The sequence below is a fragment of the Fragaria vesca genome, linkage group LG5 (genome assembly GCF_000184155.1).
Source record: "Fragaria vesca subsp. vesca linkage group LG5, FraVesHawaii_1.0, whole genome shotgun sequence".
NCBI lineage: Eukaryota > Viridiplantae > Streptophyta > Magnoliopsida > Rosales > Rosaceae > Fragaria > Fragaria vesca.
The window spans coordinates 1,155,667-1,175,566 of record NC_020495.1 but is presented as its reverse complement, the minus strand read 5'-3'; the positions used below and the strand labels follow the sequence as shown (position 1 = coordinate 1,175,566).

The following is a 19,900-nucleotide window of genomic DNA, read 5'->3' as shown; positions in this document are numbered from 1 at the left end:
TAGGCAACCCCTTAGCGGCCTTAGGAAGGTCATGGCAGCCCTAGGTAGGCCTAAGAGGGCCTAGGAGGGTCAAAGCGGCCCAACGCGGCCCTAAACGGGACTAGGAGGGTCATGGTGGCCCTAGACGAGCCTAGGAGGGTCTAGGCGGGTTAAGGCGGGTCAAGGCGACTGCTTGGCGGCCATAGGCGGGTCAAGGCGACCCCTTTGTTGCCCTAGGCTAGCCTAGAAGGTCCTAGGAGGCTCAAAGCGGCCCAAGGCGGGTCTAGGAGGGTGAAGGCAGCTCCTTAGCGGGTTATGACGGCGCTTGGTGGCCCTAGGCAGGTTAAGGCGGCCCCTTGGCAACCCAAAGGCTGGTCAAGGCAGCCCCTTAGCTGCCCTAGAAGGGTCAAGGCGGGCCCTTGGTTGCCCTAGGAGGGTCAAGGTAGGCCTAGGCGGGTCAAGGCGGCCCCGTGACTGTGCTAGGCGAGCCTAGGAGGGTCTAGGAGAGTCAAGGAGGGTCTAGGCTGGTCAAGAAGTCCCTCTGGCTGCCTTAGGCGAACCTAGGAGGGCATAGGAGGGACATGGCGAACCAAGACTGGTCAAGGCGGCCCCATGGTAGCCCTAAGAGGGTTAAGGCGACCACTTGGCTCCCCTAGGGATCCCTTTGGCAACCTTAAGAGGGTCATGGCGGCCCCTTGGCTGCCCTAAGCGGGCCTAGTAGGGCTTAGGAGGGTCAAAGCGGATCAAGGCGGCCCTAAACGGGTTAAGATTGCCCTAGAAGTGCCTAGGAGGGTTATGGCAACCCCCTGGCGAGTCATGGTGGCCCTTTGGTGGTCCTCGGTGAGCCTAGGAAGGTCAAGGCTGGTTAAGGCAGGTCATGGCGGCTCATTTGCTGCCCTAGCCGTGCCTATGAAGGCCTAGGAGGGTCATGGCGGCCCAAGGCGGGTCTAGAATGGTCAAGGCAGCCCCTTGGCGGCCTTTTGGCTGCCTTAGACGAGCCTGGGAGGGCTTAGGAGGGTCAAGGCGGTCCAAGGTGTGTCTAAGAGGGTCAAGACAGCTCCTTGGCGGGTCAAGGCGGTCGCTTGGTGGCCCTAGCCGAGTCAAGACGAGCCTAGGAGGGTCAAGGCTGCCCAAGGCGGGTCTAGGAGGGTCGCTTGGCGGCCCTAAGCAAGTCAAGGTGGCCTCTTGGTGGCTCTAGACGGGTCAAGGCGGCCTTTTGGTTGCCCTAGGAGGGTCAAGGTGACCCAAGTCAGGTTAAGTCGGCCCAAGGTAGGCCATGGCGGGTCAAGGCGGGTCAAAGCGATCCAAGACGGGTTAAGCCGGGCCAATGCATGTTAAGGTGGGTCAAGGCAAACCTAGGAGGGTCCAAGCGGGTTAAGGCAAGGTGGGTTAAAGTGGGTCAAGGTGGGTTAAGGCGGCCCTAGACGACCCTAGGAGGGTCATGGTGGCCCTAGGTGACTCTAGGAGGGTCAAGGCGGCCGTAGACGGGCAGTCGGCGAGCCTAAGAGTGTTAAGGCGGGTTAAGGTGGGTTAAGGCGGCCCCTTGGCGGCTCTAGGCAGCACCTTGGCGGGCCTAGGAGGGTCATAGCTGCCCAAGGCGACCCTAAGAGGGTCATGGTGGCCCTAAGCGAGCCTAGGAGGGTCTAGGCGGGTTAAGGCGAGTCAAGGCGGACCATGGCTGGTCAAGGCAGGCCTAGGCGGGTCAAGGTGACCGCTTGGCGGCCATAGGCAGGTCTAGGTGGCCCCTTAGCGGCCCTAGGAGGGTCAATGCGGCCCCTTGTCTGCCCTAGGCGAGCCTAGGAGGGTCAGGGCAGCCCAAGGTGGGTCTAGGAGGGTCAAGGCAACTCCTTGGCGAATCAAGGCTGCCGCTTGGTGGCCCTAGGTAGGTCAAGGCGACCCTAAGTAGGTCAAGGTGGCCCCATGGCAGCCCTAAGTGGGGTTAAGGCGTCCACTTAGCGACCCTAGGCAGCCCTAGGCGGGACTGGCAGGGTCAAAATGGCCCAAGGCGGGTCAAGGAGGCTCTAGACGGGTCATGGCAGCCCATTGGTGAGTCATGGCGGCCCCTTGGTGGCCCTAGGCGAGCCAAGGAGGGTCAAGGCGGGTTAAGGAGGGTCAAGGCGGGTTAAGGCGGGTCAGAATGGGTCAAGGCGGGCTTACGCGGGTCATGGCGACCGCTTAGCGGCCCTAAGCAGGTCAAGGCGGCCCCTTAGCGGCCCTAGACGGGTCAAGGCGGCCCTTTGGCTACGCTAGGCCAACCTAGGAAGGCCTAGGCAAGTCAAGGCGGCCCAAGACGGGGCTTGGAGGGTCAAGGCAGCTCCTTGGCAGGTCAAGGCGGCCGCTTGGCGCGCCTTGACCCATCTAAGGCCACCAAGTGGCCGCATTGAGGCGCCTTGACCCGTCTTAACCCGCGTTGACCCGTCTTGACCCGCCTCCCAATAATCGGTTACTGACCCCCCAAAAATCAGTTACTGACTCCCAATAAATCAGTTACTGACTCCTAATAACTTGATTACTGACTCCCAATAATCAGTTACTAACCACTAATAATCAACTTATTTCAGCTTTTTGTAATAAAAAGGAAGAAATACTTAGAACATAATCGAGTCAAAACTACAACATGAATTATCGAGCTACCTATCAGCTAAAAAAATACAACTACACCTACCGCATAGCCATGCACCCTCACTGATCGGATACTCCATTACCATGCGCCCTCTCTCACCGTACCTCCTCCTCCCTCATCGAAACTGCTTCACCTCCCTCATCGGATCCACTCCTCCTCCCTCACCACGCACCCGACGCCTTCGATCTGGCCATGGAGGCGGAGGCGGAGGCTGCCTATGAACCTTGGTCTCGTTGGCCTAGTCGAGGAGCAGATCCAAGACGAGTACAGGCGGGACGTCCTCGAGGGAGGAGGAGATCTTATCGGAGAAGCCTTGTTGGCATCAAGGCCTCGTCACCGGTGCGGTGGTTTGCAAGTGCTTCAGGTCGCCGGTGCTTCGCCGACAAGTGGATTCAGATTCACATCTGAGAGAGAGAGGAGAGAGAAGAGAGATAGAGAGAGAGAGTGGAATCTTGATCTGTAAAAAAACAAGGCTTACTATGGTGTTATTACTAAAAATGGTGAAAATGTCTTTTATTAAGAATCATTGATATGGGCAATAGAAAACTTTCTTCATTGGATTGGGCATTGTTTTAACTGGTTTTGGGCATTTGGACTTTAATTTTTTTTTTTTTTTTTTTTTTTTTTTTTTGTCTATCACATTCTTAGTATCAGTTCATTCGTATGAAAAATTGAATATAAAAGATTTTGTGCATAAATTAGATCCTTGTGGACTGCAGATTGAAAGCTGAATAAGAGGAGTATTGGCTCTTGTGGCTTTAACTTGCAGGATTTGTATGTATGCATATTATGAAATGCATATTGTGAGAATGGAGCGACCCTGTTTTATTTATGACCAAACAGAGACAAATAATTCAACCCATCATGGTCCTTATTCAAGCCATTCTGAAATTGAAAACCACAGGAAATCATAAACAAGCAATACAGTTCATTTGGATCCCATTGACCTCATTCAAAGGTTGACTCTTCAGTCAGTTCAAAGTAGAGGCCAGAAATTCCAGTGTCAGCTATCAAAGCCAGCTTCACAGGACCTTCTGCAGCTTCTTCAATTGTGTTAGTCCCAGTATTTTGGTTGATGTCTGTTTTTGTAAAACCAGGACTTACTGCGTTGGTAGCAATTTTGGGATACTTCTTTGCCAAGATTCTTGTATAAGCATTCAGAGCTGCTTTTGATACAATGTAAGAAGACATGTTTACAGGCCAGCCTTTGGATTCTATCAAATCCTGCTTCACATCCTCCAGAAATTCCTCAGCTAGCTTGTCCACCTTTTCCACAGTGAGGTTATCGACATCTCCAAGCTCCTTCTTGGCTTTCTCATTTCCAACAAACTGCAATTCAAAAGGCAGTTTAAACATTTACAGTCGATTTGGTAGTGCATATTGTCTAGCCAAAGATTGGCAACCTCTATTATATTGGTGAAAAATTCAGGTTTGGGTTTTGTGCCTTCAGCTGTCCCAGTGCTGAAGAGACGTTCACTATTCTTGCTGCTTCTGATTTTTGAAGAAGTGGAAGAAGTGCTTCTGTGAGTTGCTTAACTCCAAAATAGTTTGTTTTCAAGCAACACTCTGCCGTCTCGTATGTGTGCAGTAAAACATCTTTCAGTGATGTAGAACCTAAAATCTGCAGATACCATCATTTGTAAACGTCTGACATAACAAAAAGAACATGAATATGCATGACAACATTTCAGTTCTACAGCAAAATGATGTAGTCTCCAAAATTCTAATAAAATCTCGAGTTTGAATTCCTCCTCCCCAAAGATTAAACCTTGATGTTTATTGACTTACATTTCAGGCTCCACTACGACGTTATCTGTGAGGTATGTGGATCCAAGGACTCCTGCATTGTTAACCTTTGACATTGAGAAAGCTACTGTGTTAGAACTTAAAACTTGGTAGTGCACTCAAATGAAAAAGGTAACAAAAAGAAAGAGAAGGAACAAATTCCAATATGTCAAGCTTTCCAAACTAGTTTTTGAGAAAATCTGCCAGAGAAGCTATGGTAGTTGGGTGTTCACATCTAGCTGATGAAAGAATATATCAGAGAAACCAGAAGCCTTAAGTTTTTCTACAGCTTCTGTTCCTCTCTACACATCTCTTGCTGCCACTACCACCCCAACTCCATTAGTAGCTAGTTGCCTACTAATCTCAAATCCAATCCCTTTGTTAGCTCCAGTAACAACTGCAATCCTAATATCACCCGGAAAAGAGAAACAAAAATCGATCAAAATAAGAGGAGTATTATTGAATGATAGAAAGTAGCTAGCAATGAAATGAAAAACTGAAGCACCTCTTGGACTCAGAACTGCTGGTTGTTTCTGCCATTTGTTGTATGCAGAAAAGGTATATAGTCTGTGTGCTTTATAGATTTACAGATTCGGATTTCAATCTACAATGAATAATAAAATTGTTTGTGCTTGTGATCTTCCTAGTGTCCATGAAGCTATATATTTATAGTTTTAAATCTTTCAGAGCTAGGCTTATTATTACCACCAATACAAATTATTGTGGATTATTAATCTCTCAATGGAGATCAATATTTATCTAATCTTGAGCCATGAACCCTAGTAAAGCTGCTTTTGTTTTCTCTATTGGAGGGTATGGATGGTAGCTTATATATATCAAATCAAAGTAAACAATCCAACCTAGTGCGTTGACCAAAAAAAAAAATCCAACCTAGTGCTGCCATTGTTTACTAACAATCACTTGGGACTAAAAAACTGATGATGCAGCCTAGAATTTGGGATCCTGGAAGTTTGAAGCAATCAAACAATCATGATCACAGAAAACTGAACAAAGATTCCTAATCGTTTCTGGTGATAAACATAAGCGGTGACAAGGTAGTAGTAGATTTCAGAACAAAGCCAAGAATATGATAACAACATGTGCTCTATTAATACAATGATACATCAAAGTATACATACAAATCCCATAAATACTTCAACAAAATCAAGCACATTCTGAAAATCTAAAATAGTCCAGTTCATCAGGGATCACGTTGACCTAATCAAAGGTCGACTCTTCATTTCTGTTGAAGAAGAGGCCGGAAATTCTAGTTTCGGCTATCAAAGCCAGCCTCACAGGACCTACTGCAGCTTCTTCAACTGTGAGAATCCCGGAATTATTATTGAGGTCTGTTTTGGTATAACCTGGACCAACTGCGTTTATGGCAATATGGGGATACTTCTTTGCCAAGAGTCTTGTATAAGCATTCAGAGCTGCTTTTGAGACAATGTAGGCAGATATACTTAGAGGCCAGCCTTTCGATTCTATCGAATCCTGTTTCACATCCTCCAGAAATTCCTCAACTAGCTTGTCCACTTTCTCCTCGTTGAGGTTATCTGCATCTCCTAGCTCCTTCTTGGCCTTCTCATTTCCAATATTCTAAAACCCGAAAGGCAATCCAACATTAGACCATCAATTCTGTAACACTGGAACTATATATATCTTGCTTCACATATGTAATTTGGCGACATATATATAACATGCATATCGATCAGCATATATATGTTGGATATTATGTACATGATAGTATCATATTTCAGAATCTTTTGCTCTAAATTAAAAAACAGTCAGTTTTTCGGCATCATACTCTTAGCTGTCCTAATCCGGAAGAGACATTGACTATCCTTGCAGCTTCAGATTTTTGAAGCAGCGGAACAAGTGCTTCTGTGAGTTGCTTGAGCCCATAATAGTTTGTTTTCAAACAATCCCTCGCTGTCTCGTATGTTTGCACTGGATCCTGTTTCAGGGATTTAGAACCACATCCCATTATTCACAGACTAACACAGGTCGTATATAAGAGTATATGACACATAGTTTTTATAACAAAAAGATGAAGCCCTTGATGAAATCCCAAATTTGAGTCCCCCCCACACGCCAATGATGAAACCTGAATTTTTATTGACTTACATAGTCGGCTGTGAGGTATACAGATCCAACGACTCCTGCATTGTTAACCTTCAATGGGATCATAGATACATATTGAGAAAAAAAAGTATGTTAGTTGTTAGAAGTGGTTGATCAAGTGGAAAAGGAATCGATCAAGAAAGTTTGCCAAGGAAGTAATGGTAGTTTTGGCAGAGGAAAAAAGTACCAATATGTCAAGCTTTCCAAATTGCGTTTCAAGAAAGTTTGCCAAAGAAGCAATAGTAGTCGGCTCTGTTACATCTAGCTGATGAAATACCACATCAGAGAACCCAGAAGCCTTAAGATTTTCAGCAGCTTCTGTTCCTCTCTTCACATCTCTTGCTGTTAATACCACCCCAACTCCTTTAGCAGCTAATTGCTTGCTAATCTCAAGTCCAATCCCTTTGTTGGCTCCAGTAACAACTGCAATCCTAATATCGATCACCAGAAAAAGTATAAATGACCAAAACCAGAATGAAGATATTGAAAGGTAATTGTAGATAGATAGATAGAGGGAGATGTTGTACTTCTTAGACCCAAAATTGATGGTAGTTTCCTCCATTTCTATATGCAGAAGATGGTCTGCAAGGAGCAATCCAATTATATATGTTTTTGATCTTCCTATATATTAGTCCTTCATTAGAGCTATTGATAGTTTTAATTTAATTATAGAGGAACCTCCAGTCTGATGAGTACGTATTGGTCACGTATGCAATGACAATCTTTCAGAGTTGGTCAATTGACTGATGACATCTACTGGGATCAATAATTGACGTAAGTGCTGATCTAAAACTGTTTTGACATGAAAGTTTTACATTGAAGATCACAGGAAAATTTGTATGGATATGAGACTTGCAAGTGCACAAACTCTGCTACACGAATTTGTACGATTTTTGTCCATTAGAATAAACAGTACTAAGACTTGGTGTCAATATTAATGTTCTAAAAATCTCCGTCTAGAGCCGATTAATCCCCGCCTAGACGCTAAACGATACTTCACGGTTTCCGTCTAGAGAGCTAGAAGACCGATTAATCCTCGCCTAGGCACTAGTCACCGGTTGTCTGCCTGACTAGCGCCCAGCGTTTGGTAATGTTCATTTTGGTGACACTTCAAAATCTTCAATATCCAATTTGGGCCTATGAAAACCCAACTTCAGATTCAAATTAGAAAAAAGAACAGGCCCAATTTCAGTGTTAAACCCTAAACCCCTAAAACCCTTTCACTATCTCACTCTCATATTCTTCTTCTTCTTCTCCGATCACTCACCACCACCACACCCGACTATGTCCTCCGCCCTCCTCGAACGCCCCAGAATCTTCCCGAAGCTTCTATACCGGCTCCTCCTCACCCAAAACATGGGCGGCGGGCCCCGCACCTTCCCCGGCGGCGTCACCAAGTGGAAATGGAAGCGCATGCACGAGAAGCGCGCCAAGGACAAAGAGAGGCGCCTCCTCGACCAAGAGAAGCAGCTCTACGAGGCCCGCCTCCGCTCCCAAATCCGGGCCGAGCTCGTCGCCAAACCCGACCCGTTTCCCGACCCGGCTCACCACCGCCCCATGGACCCCGACCGCCACGTCAAATCCCTCGCCGATCGCTTCATGAAGCACGGCGCCGAGGATCTCTGGAACGAGAACGACGGCCCACTCCACGCGCCCCACGCGCCGCCTCCTCAGCAGCAGCAGCCGGTACGAGCGGGGTCAATTCCGGTTGACCTGAGGAGGCTGATACCGAAAGGTCGAAACTTGGCGGGAAATGAGAGGAGTTTGAGTAGCTATGTTAGCACTAGGAGCTATTCTGTGCATAGGTTTAGGAGGAACGATGATTCGAGTGATGATTCGGATTTCGATTCCGATAATGAGGCAATGCAGCCGTTTTGGGAGGGGAGGAATGGGAGCGAGGGTGCGAAATCGGAGAGGAGTTTGAGGAAATTTGGGAGTAGTGCTTCGTTGGGGAAGTATGATAGGAAGGTGATTAAGAGGAGAGTGCCTCTTAATGCAGTGGAAGAGGTGTGTGATGATTTCGTGCAGCAGGTGGAGTCGATTAGGTATGAGTTGAGTAGGAAAAAGGATGCCGAGAATGAAAGAGAGGAGAGTGTAGAGGAGGGGTCGGTTTTGAGTGAGAAGAGGTAATGCAGAAGGAATGTACTTAGTTTCGGATTAGTTGAAATGTGTATAGTGGTTAAAATGTGCTTTTTTTGTTGTTGTTGCAGGTTTGATGAGTGTGGAATATCTCCGTTTACAGTGAAGGCGTTGTCTTCTGCTGGGTATGTTCGGATGACTAGAGTTCAGGAGGCTGCTCTTTCGGCTTGCCTTGAGGGTGAGTTGGGTAGTTGTTTTGTTTGTCATTTTGTTCAAAGCATTAAGTTTTAGCGTAATTTGTTAATGGCTGCTGATTGTTTAGTGAATGTCTAATTTGGTACAGGAAAAGATGTTTTGGTCAAAGCTAAAACTGGCACGGGCAAAACTGCTGCCTTTTTGGTACATCAGTTTACCCTATTCTTTGGAATTGATTCATTGTGTCTTAGGTTATGTTCTATTTTTGCTTTTGTTGGATTGTATTGCTAAACACAAACAGCTTCCTGCTATTGAAGCAGTTGTGAAGGGTATGGCTGGCAATACCAATCAACGGGTGTCTCCAATCTTTGTTCTTATCCTTTGCCCCACTAGAGAACTTGCAAGTCAGATAGCTGCAGAAACAAATGTCTTGTTGAAGTACCATGAGGGCATAGGCATGCAAACGTTAGTTGGGGGCACAAGATTCAAAGAGGACCAGAAACGTCTAGAATCAAATCCATGCCAGGTTTGTACTTCACTGTTTGCCATTGCATTCTCTGCTTTGCTTAGTGTGGTTGTTGAGAGAGTGAAAGCGATTATACAATCATTTTGCAGATAATAGTTGCAACTCCTGGTAGGTTGCTGGACCACATCGAGAATAGGTCTGGCTTGTCAGTGCGATTGATGGGACTGAAAATGTTAATACTTGATGAAGCTGGCCACTTACTAGACCTAGGATTTCGGAAGGACATAGAGAAAATTGTCGATTGTTTGCCTCGTAAGAGGCAGTCCTTGCTCTTTACTGCAACACTGCCAAAAGAGGTTGGTCATCTCATATAGTTCAACCCTGAAAGTTCAAAGAGCAGCTATATTTTTACTTGTTAACACTAGATTTCTGTATTAAACTACTGAAAACTAAGATATTCCCTATTATGAATGTTCAGGTTCGCCGCATATCACAGCTTGTTTTGAAAAAAGATCATGCTTTCATTGACACAGTGGGATTGGGCAGTGTGGAAACTCATGCTAAGGTACAGTAACCAGTTCTGGTAAATCGACTAATTTCCATTTTAGATAATATGTTAAATCCTGCTTTTACATCCAACTAAAATGTTGGTTTCAATTAAACCCAGAATATGCTATGGGCATCATGATCCCATCTCTACTTGCTGTGCAGGTTAAGCAGTCATATCTTGTTGCACCACATGACTTGCATTTTCAGATAGTTCACCATCTGTTGAAGGAGCATATCTGGCAATCACCTGATTATAAGGTTAATTTTGTGTATAATATTTGTTTCAAACAATTAGTTGTACTGTATGTACTAGAGGCCTAATGTTTTGCCTTTCAGGTTATTGTTTTCTGTACAACTGGAATGGTAACATCCCTCCTCTACATTCTTCTCCGCGAAATGAAAATGAATGTTAGGGAGATACATTCTAGAAAGCCTCAGCTGTATCGAACTCGTGTCTCTGAGGAATTTAAGGAATCAAAGCAAATGATTCTTGTTACCTCTGATGTATCAGCTCGTGGAATGAACTATCCTGATGTTACATTGGTCATTCAGGTATTCACAAGCCCAAGATAAATGTCAACTCGTGTTCTGCTTTTAGTATTTTTGTGAGGTGGTGTTCTATTTATATTCAACAGTTCTTGTATTGATGTTGTATTGTGTGCAATAAGGATATAGTGCACCAGCGTTAAATATTCTAACTAGATGAAGTTTTAGGTGGTTCAAATCATTTTATTGGAATTACAGAGCACTCCAAGGCAGTCCTATGGTCTGTAACATCTATATGATTTATTGAATTGGCTCTCTTCAATATGTAAAGAGAAACAATTGGTGCATATGTAAAGAGCAAGCTCGGTTTAAATTAATTATTTTCGTATTACTAGGTGGGTATTCCAGCTGACCGGGAACAATATATACACCGTCTCGGAAGAACAGGACGGGAAGGCAAAGAAGGAGAAGGCATATTGTTGCTTGCGCCATGGGAGGAGTATTTTCTGGATGCATTAAAAGATTTGCCCCTTGAAAAATTTCCTTCAGTGCGATTGGATCCAGGCACTAAACTCAAGGTACTTGCATTACCTGCTTTTTCTTTTTACATTGCCTTATTTCGTTATATCTGAATCAAACTGTTCAGTTCAGACTCTTTTTAGTCCGAATAAACTGTGAATCGAAATTAACTTACTAAGTCTGAAATCTTGTTTACAAGGGTAGTTTGTGGGTTTCTTTTATCTACTTCTTTAATTTTGCTTACTCTTGCAGATTGAGGACTCAATGACCAAGGTAGACAGTAGTGTTAAGGAAGCCGCCTATCATGCTTGGCTTGGCTACTACAACTCGATCAGGGAAACTGGTAGGGATAAAACTACACTTGTTGAGCAAGCCAACCTCTTTTGTCAGTCAATTGGTTTGCAAAATCCTCCTTCTCTCTTTAGAAAGACAGCATTGAAGATGGGTTTGAAAGATATTCCTGGCATAAAAATACGGAAGTAGCATACAATTGGAACAAGATTAAGCAACCTGCTGACTGCGGTGGCTGGGAGAGGAAGACAAGGATTGAAGGACCTTCATTCTCGTTTAAAGTCGTAAAACAGGTTCAGCTAGTTCAAGTTGTTCCTTTTCTGAATTTGTCTTATGGTTCATGCCTGGTTTAGCCAAGAGGTCTACAGTCTCCATATATATTTTAGGCAGAAGCATCATACTCGCTTGTATTGCATCATGATCTGTAGTTTGGGCACGCAAGCATACGCCTCATTGTACATCGTACCTTTATTCTGAACTTCATTAAAAAAAAATCTGAAGCTATGTCTTTTTCCTTCACTTCCTTTTTTATCTTCTGATAAAGAAATCAAGTTACCTAAACTTTGTTGAGCTTTTACTTTCATATTATTTATGTTCAACTCAACATGATGAGAACAGCTTATGATTGGTCAGGACTTAAATATGTAACCTAAAATAACAAAACTGCCAGCATCAAGAATACATGTTTAGCTGTTACTATATGAATGATATAATTTCCTTTAGGAGTTTGTTTTCATGGTTTTTCTAGCCTCAAGATTGAGTAAATTTATATATCAGGATTCACAAGTTATATTTGTTACCAAATGAGACATGATTAATAAATGAGTTATGAAAATGCATTTGCCAAAACAAAATGAAAATTTAAGACAAGGAAAAATGAGAATTTAATTAAGGTATATAATTATTTCCAGCAAATGTCTTGTCTATTAGTTCATGTACTCTGCAATTGATTTGAATTTAGAAATTTACCTTAGGAGCAGTGAAAAGTTAATGATCTGGTGAAGAAGCTTATCCAAATTTAAATGTGAAAAGGTGGCACTAATAGACTTGATTACAGTCCAAATAAACAGCAATAAATCAGAAGTGCCACCCGTTGTCCATTCCCTCCTCATATTTCATGCAGAGAAGACCAACTGGACAGCCTCAGCTGCTGACTTGTCACTCTTCAATTGACCTAAGGGCCAGAAGCAAACAGAGTTGTTGCTTTGCCGTTACAAATGCAAAGGATTCTTTTGTAATTTCAATTCCAAGTACCCCACACTTCCCCTCCTATATGAGAATACTTCTCATTTCCTTTGTGTCATCTGTTCTGTAGGAGAGACACAAAGCTCTCAGCAGAGGTAAGCTGAATTGTTGCATATGAGTCTCTACTTTCTTATGTTCTTGAGATTTGAAATTTAAGCTCAACACATTTGGTGAAATTTGATGCAGATAGACTCTTGGTGATCATAGTTTCACAAACCAAGAATTTCAGCTGATTGGATCACTGTTATTTGTTTCTGAACTTGTAGGTGATTTTTTTCTTCTTCTTGTTCTCTGTTGTTTCTTGCATGTCATTTACAGAGTGTTTAGTTTGATCCATCTTGCTGAAGCAGAAAAACATGCAAATCTTATTCATCCTGAAATTTGATTTTTTGTTCCTTTCAAAATAAAAATAAAAATTGCTTTTTGTTGTCTGTCTAGATAAAAGAAAATCTTGATTCAAGGTTATCACCTGATGTCAGTTTTTTATTATTATTTTTATTTCCGGTCTGAGCTGATTCAGGCTAACAATAATTAAAAAGAGAGACGCGTACATAAAGAAAATTTAATGATGAAAATCGAATTTCCAATAGGACTTCAATGAGAATATCTGGATGCCTTTTCATCTGTAGAGTTCATTAATGATGAAAATCAAATTTCATTGGTTGTATCAGGAAAGGGGAATTGAAATTCACGGTTGATTTGTCATCAGAAATCACAGGTATTGGCTGACAGAAAGTTTCTCACATTACATACAGATCATGTAAATCGTTATAGAATGTTCTGATTCATGAAATTCAACTCTTCTGAACCTGAAGTATTAGAAACTTCTCAAAGCTTCGTTGCTAACTGGTGTAGATATGATATGGGTGACTTCAATGAGAATATTTGGGTGCTGTTTTATCCGATTAGAGTGCATTAATGATGAATAACGAATTTCATTTGTCATATCAGGAAAGGCAAGTGGAAGTTCACGGTTGATTTATCAACGAAAATCACAGGTATTGGGTAACAGAAAGTTTCTCGCATTCAATGCAGGATCATGCATATCTTTATGGAAATAAATCCAACTCTTCCAAACTCTAATTATTCTTAAAGTTCTCAAAGCTTTGTCGTTATTAGTATGTTCTCGAAGCTTTGTTGTTATTAGTATGTTCTCGAAGCTTCGTTGCTGAATATAGTACGTTTTCTGTAACCCCCCAAGTTGCACCTCATTAAATCTAAGACATTATAGTGCCGCAGACTCTTAGATTTTCGAATTGATCTTCTTGTTTAATATAAAGACGATATTATTGCATCAGATAAGTAACACGATATCTCTTTGAACTAGTGACAACGAATTCATATATGACATCATGTGTGAGTGTGTAAGATCGGTTTTCTTATTCTGTTATAATTCTTCATTTGCTTTCAGAATAATAAAAAAGAACGTAAATAAAATAAATTTCTCCTAGAATCAAATTTGATCACTTTGACTATGCTTAATGCAGTATTCTGATACTTTCACAAACTTGAGTAAATGCATCGGGGTAAGGTGCAACACTCGTCCCTAGAGGTAACAGTTCATTAGGTCATCAGCCAAGATCATTAGATTCAGGAATCTTGATTTATTTCCTCCCATAAATTCTAGCATATTGTTTCATCATCCCTGCACTAAGCGATTGTGGTTTTTTTCTTGTTTAATTTTTCTTCCACTCGTCGTGGTTAAGTAATTTGTTGTATGACAATTACAAAGAGATATGCCTACTGGATGCTTCTAAATTTTACTATTGCTTTATCGAGGCTGATCATAACTAAAGAAAGTTTCAGCCTTTTTTCGAAGTGTATGATGACGAATACTAGTTTCATATAATACTAGTTTTTAAAGTTTTTACCATATCAGTTATCAGAATAGGTATTGTTGTATTCCTGGAAAAGTGGGAAAACTTATAAAACATATGGTTACATGAAAAATAGTGGACCATGCCAATTAAGTTGTGTGAACTGAAATCTAAGTTATGGGAAAGCATCAATAAAATTCTTTCAGCTTCGTTGAAGACAAAATTGTTTGAAACACGTTGAACCTGTACCAAGTCGAGAGTACTGTTAGAATTTGGGTTCAGTGATGAGTTATATATTTTTCTGACATTCTTGGTACTATAGACTAGGTCCTGAACTGATAAAACCCTACATCTTCTAGTACCAATTTGACACTGACAATATCCTTGCATTTTGGGGTTTTCTAAACTGATAATCCTACTGAAAACGTACACTTATCTTTTTTTAGTGTGTCTGCTTTGTGTTGTTCCAAGGTCAAGTTTATGCATCTGAATTTACAGCCCTGCACAATACAATCATCTTAACTATTAGCTCTCAATTAATTATGTGCACTTGAAGAATTGAACTATAAGTACTATATTATTTAGCTCTTGCTCTTGTTTTAGGGGTCATCTGGAACTGAAAAGAAAAACTTGAAGACCAGGCGGCAGCTTTCTTTCTGAAGGTCAGAGATCAACAAATCTTATCTTGCATCATACTTGACTCCAACTACCCCTGATATCTAACTACAGTTTTGAACTTGCAGCTAAAATGTATGCTGAAATGAATTACTTGCAACTTAAGGAAACTGACACCTCCAAATTGCCAGATAAGAGTCCCGCTGAAAGAATAGGAGATTTGGCTCCAAGGACTAAGGTTGTCCTAGAGAAGCATTTAACCGAGAAACTGGTTGAAGTATCCATCACAAGAAAGGAAAGTTTTTCCCCAAGAGACCCAAAAGCTGAACTTTCGGGCAAACTTGTAGGCAAACGATCACAGCGAAAAGTTGAACTCTCTGACAAATGTGAAACTAAAAGGTCCAAGCTGCAAGACAGCAGGACAGCTGAAAGCAATGTTTCCGAGGCTGTTTCACAGAAGCATTTGACTGAGTGCATTTTTGAAGAGTTTGGCAAAAAGATTCGGCCATATGGTGAAGTCTCCGACAAAGTTGAAGGGAAAATGACGATAGTTGAAGTTGATGGTTCCTTGACAGATCCTGGTAAAGTGATTAATTCCAAAGATAACCCTGCTTTGACTCCTGCTGCTCACACCTTGAATAACAACAACTCACTTATGAGTCAGAAGGAAAACAGCAATGTTGGAAGAAAAACAAGAAAGAAGGAAAAGTTTAATTTGCCTTGTCGGTCCTCAAAACGACTTGCTGGGCAACAACCAGAGCCAGTAAATTATTTGGTTTCCACTGTACAGGCTTGTGCAGCTGCAGCTAGAAAGTCCAGTAAAGGCAGACTAGATGCAGGTTTGGGTTCAGATGATCTTGAAAATAGAGCATCTACCCACACGTATACTGAAGTAAATTTTGCACTACAAGGAGTGCCATTGCCCAAAGTCAAGAGCCCACTCGAAGGTCATGGGCTACAGCCTGTTATTTCCTTGGGTTCCGATGAACCAACTCATCAACTTGCAACCAGAGATTCTAGTGGAGGTGATGCCAGTCGAGATGCAGGTACGGGTTCAGGTAATTTTGTCAATGGAGCACCTCTGCACGTTGGGGCTTCATCAGAAGCGGAGGACTTCTTTAATACATTAGAGGACATAAACTCTACATCACATGATTCATTGAACAGTGACATAATGTTGCTTGATGACCAAGTGGTTTCTAAAGAGCAACAAACTGAGGAAAATCTTGAGATGCTCAGCTTTCATTTTCGAGATGACCCATGCATTGATTTTGCTTATAAGATCCTTACTGGGGAATTGCCAATCAGTTACGAACCTAATTTGCAACATGCAGCTGATATGGTTCAAAAAGAAAAGCCTGTGGCAACTGGGAGCTGCAGCAAAAATGCAACTGCAAAGGCCTGTAGCAGTAAAGGCATCCAAGCTGTAGATTTGGCACATGAAGCATCTCATCAGTATGAGGCTATTCAAGAGAAGAAGGCAGTAAATGATCCTTGTACTATGACAGACTCTTCAGGTCATGAGGAATCATTGAACAAGATTGAGAAATCTCTTGAGAACCAAACTGCTGCTGAGGAGAAACCCCAGATATTGGAAAGTGAGAAGGCCTCTGTCGAGAATCCTGACGAGGAGTTTTCGTTCCCTATCCCCGAGACGTGGCCCGACTCTGACCCATTTTTTGGGCTAGCAGTTCAGAGTTTGAGAGAAGATGATATGTTTCGGGGTTACTTCCATCAAAACCATGATGCCATTTACAACGAGGTGAATACCCCAGCACCGCCAGTCTTTTTCGAGTGTGACATAACACCTCAGTTTGATACTACAGGAGCATATGTCCCAGTGTTTCCCGAGAATTCTTATTGGCCACCTGCAGAAAATGTGAACCAACCGTTATCCATGAATTATTCATCCCAGCCTGCAGGAAATGAGGGCTTTTCCAATGGCAGTGGGGTTGGTTCAGACCAACAGGTATCCATGAATTCTTCATCCTTGCCAGCCGGAAATATGGCCTTGCCAAACTCAAGTGGGGTTGCTACAAAGAAGCCTTGCTTAAAGGGCAAACAGAAAGAGTGATTCTGACTCAGTGGAAAACTATCCTTATGTTAATTTTATGCTGTTTTTTTAGGTTTTTTTTACTTGCTGAATACTTAAACCATCATGTTCGTGTTTGTTTAAGTTGTTTGTTTGAACCTTCTGTATTCTCAAAGTTTGTTGGAAACTTTCAGCTGCTGTGTACAACTAAAAATTAAGTTCTTACTTCTTAGCATACAACTACATTGCCTGAGCACAAAAGCTCAATATACAAAATGAATTTGTTGTTACAATAGATAAAATTCAATAATCGGAACCGTTTATTTTCAAATTGCAATGAATTAGCTCAATCGGAAATTGTGTAATCTGAGTTGGCACTCATAATAATCCATGTCCAAATAAACTCAGGTGACTCAGAACTGTTACACGTGTCCCTCATGTTTCATGCAGAGAGTTTAATTGGACAGCCTCGGCTGCTGAGTCGTCAAAGTTACCGAGGAGTCTCTGAAGCAAAACGGGGTTGTTTGCTCTGCCGTTACAAATGCAAAGGGATTGTTTTGTAATTTCAAAAGCCAGGTATACCTACACTATATACATATGAGAATCCTTCTCTTTTCATTTGTGTCATCTGAAACTCCAGGAGAAACAGAGAAGGTCTCAGTAGTGGTAAGCTGAATTGTTGCGTGAGTCTCTCTTCTTTCTTCTGTTCCTCAGACTGGAAGTGTCAAACTCGAAAGGTTTGTGTTATTGATGCAGATAGATATGTTGGTGATCATTGTTTTATAAACCAAGATTTTCAGCTACTTGGATTAACTGGTCTTGGTGATATTTGTTTTTGAAATTGTTGGTGATTATATTTTGTCCCTTCTTTCTTGCATGTCATATAAACATAGGTTTCTTTGATCCATCTAAATTTTCTGAAGCAGAAGAAACATGCAAATCTAATTAAGGGTTTCTAGTTAATCCTGAAATTGTAATATTTTTTTTTCTAGAAAAAGAAAAAAATCTTGTTTTGAGGTTGTTTATCAGCTGATTTCAGGCTTCAAGTGATATATCACAGATATATGCTTTGTTTCTCCAAGAACAAAGATCACAACTATTGAAACTCAATAATGTAGGCCTTCTTTGACTGGAATTAGTAAAAGCCTTTGTTTCAAGTTGTTCAAAATGCTGCACATGAGCTAGTGTCACTTGTCTGTGAGAAGTAAACGCATATGTACGACTGTGGTAGTTTCTTTGGCTGATTTCCTTTGTCATGCACCTGAAGTGGATATTTGGCTAATTGATTTTAAAGGATTTTCAGATTGTTTGAATACTGATTTAGATATGATGTGATTGACTTCAGTGAGTATATTTGAATTCTAATTTCTGACTTATACGAGGAAAGTTCATTAATGATCAATAACGAATTTCATTTGCCATATCAGGAAAGGCAGGTTGAAATTCGCGGTTGATTTTGCAACAGAATCTAAGGTAATTAGTTCACAGCTTTTCAAACTTAATACAGATCATTTATACAGTTTATATCATGTTATTCCTTCATCAACTCCGAGTCTTTCTGTTGGTATAAGGATTGTTGGCTATCCCTTTTATGATCAAAACACAAGACACAAGCTATTTTATATATCCTGATGGTAAGGATATCACAAGTGAAGAATGAAGACTTGACAAGATCACATGTGTCCTAGGTAACTAGTGCATATGCATCTGATGCTTTTCACTGAGAATTCTACATATCCTGATGGTAAGGATATCACAAGTGAAGAATGAAGACCTGTCAAGATCTCATGTGCATCAAGTAGTTTATGCATATGCATCTCATGTTTTTCACTGAGAATGGCAGCTTTGCTTGTCATCCTAGATCGGATGATACCTCCTGGTGTATCTGTCCTAATCTATTGGGTCTATATGTATGCATGTCTAAATGCTTTTGTTATTTGTGTGTCATTAGTTTGAATTCCCCTGTTTGAATTCAAATCCCCTTTAGCAAAACATTTGTCGTTGCCTTGGTGCTTTAAGTCAGTCTAGGGTTGTGTAGTGTTTCCAACCCGTGACCACATGACTAGAGCTTAGAGGCTCCAGCTAGGTTTGTGATACACAAACTAATATATTAGCTGGTTATTTGTTTTTATCTCATGTACATCAAGTAGTTCATGCATGTGCCTCACAATCATTCAGGATGGCAGCTCTGCTTGCTATCCAGATTTGGTGGATACCCCTGTTGTATCTATCCTAATCTCTGAGTCTGACTTCGTGCAGATTTAAATGGTTTGCTTCAGCTTTTCAGTATTTGAATTTCAAATCTCTTTTAGCAAAACATTTTTCATCGTGCTTGAGCTCCAAGTTAGTCTAGGGTTGTGTTGTTCTTCCAACCCATGAGCACATGACTAAAGCACTTTTAGGTCAGCTCTTTTTTTTAGTCCAGCTGGGTTTTGTGATACACAAACCAAGTCAGCTGCTGAGCCATGTGATGCACTGCCCAAGCTATCAGCTGGCCTATGTGTCCTCATATAGGAATAAGTTTTGTTGTGTCTCCTTCATTCACAAAACCTTTTGTTTCTTTCTTATTGGACCATTATCATATAAGAGAGTTGTGTTTGTCTTTACTCTCTTGGAGCATTTTTGTTTGTCCTTTGACCCCTCTCACTTTATGAGTTTGGACAAGGACTAAAGTCCAAAAGTTGCCTCCCATTTTGGTAAACGGGCATGCTCTCCTTTAGCTTGCACTTTGCCTATATATATGGAGCAAGTCTCTTCTTTGCTCCCTTGGTTGTTCAAGATGTAGTTTTTCTACATAGTTTTTAGCTGGGTATAGGTTTTACCTTGCATTGCTCATTTGCCTCTAAGTCTTCCCTTGGTGATTGTAAATCTTAGAGCATGAGCAAGAGCAAAAACTCTTTTCATAAACCCATTAGCATTCTGCATATCATGAGTGATGGTAGTGCAGCAACCCTAGAAGTACTCAAGAAGGATCAGTTGATCGAGGAGAGCTGAGTTCTAGAGAGTCAGTTAAAGGTGTTAGCTGAGGTCTGAAGAATCCCTCTAATTAGGATAGCTGAGTTCTGAGTTGAGTATTCTGAGAAGTGTTCAAGAAG

At 41.8% G+C, this 19,900-nt stretch overlaps 3 protein-coding genes across 3 annotated transcripts; 1 reads left to right on the top strand and 2 right to left on the bottom strand.

The window, feature by feature from the left end:
- Window positions 1–3,550: 3,550 nt before the first annotated feature.
- On the bottom strand, window positions 3,551–4,927 carry LOC101303522 (salutaridine reductase-like). The gene is given in 6 exon segments (XM_004300723.1): window positions 3,551–3,931; window positions 4,047–4,223; window positions 4,405–4,455; window positions 4,544–4,614; window positions 4,617–4,792; window positions 4,893–4,927. Coding segments are annotated over 6 exon segments (891 nt in total).
- Window positions 4,928–5,433: 506 nt separating this feature from the next.
- Window positions 5,434–7,149, bottom strand: LOC101296098 (short-chain dehydrogenase/reductase 2b-like). Its single transcript, XM_004298716.1, has 5 exons — window positions 7,039–7,149; window positions 6,699–6,942; window positions 6,515–6,562; window positions 6,195–6,344; window positions 5,434–5,986 (listed from the first exon to the last, which is right to left on the bottom strand). Exons 1-5 carry the CDS (start codon window positions 7,071–7,073, stop codon window positions 5,606–5,608), a joined length of 858 nt encoding a protein of 285 aa, XP_004298764.1. The 5' UTR covers window positions 7,074–7,149; the 3' UTR covers window positions 5,434–5,605.
- Window positions 7,150–7,795: 646 nt separating this feature from the next.
- LOC101303232 (probable DEAD-box ATP-dependent RNA helicase 48-like) lies at window positions 7,796–11,354 on the top strand. The gene is made up of 10 exons (XM_004300722.1): window positions 7,796–8,637; window positions 8,722–8,828; window positions 8,934–8,989; window positions 9,087–9,311; window positions 9,401–9,607; window positions 9,730–9,816; window positions 9,963–10,058; window positions 10,137–10,352; window positions 10,682–10,864; window positions 11,058–11,354. The coding sequence occupies exons 1-10, from the start codon at window positions 7,796–7,798 to the stop codon at window positions 11,286–11,288; spliced, it is 2,250 nt and encodes a 749-aa protein (XP_004300770.1). The 3' UTR covers window positions 11,289–11,354.
- The last annotated feature ends 8,546 nt before the right edge of the window (window positions 11,355–19,900 follow it).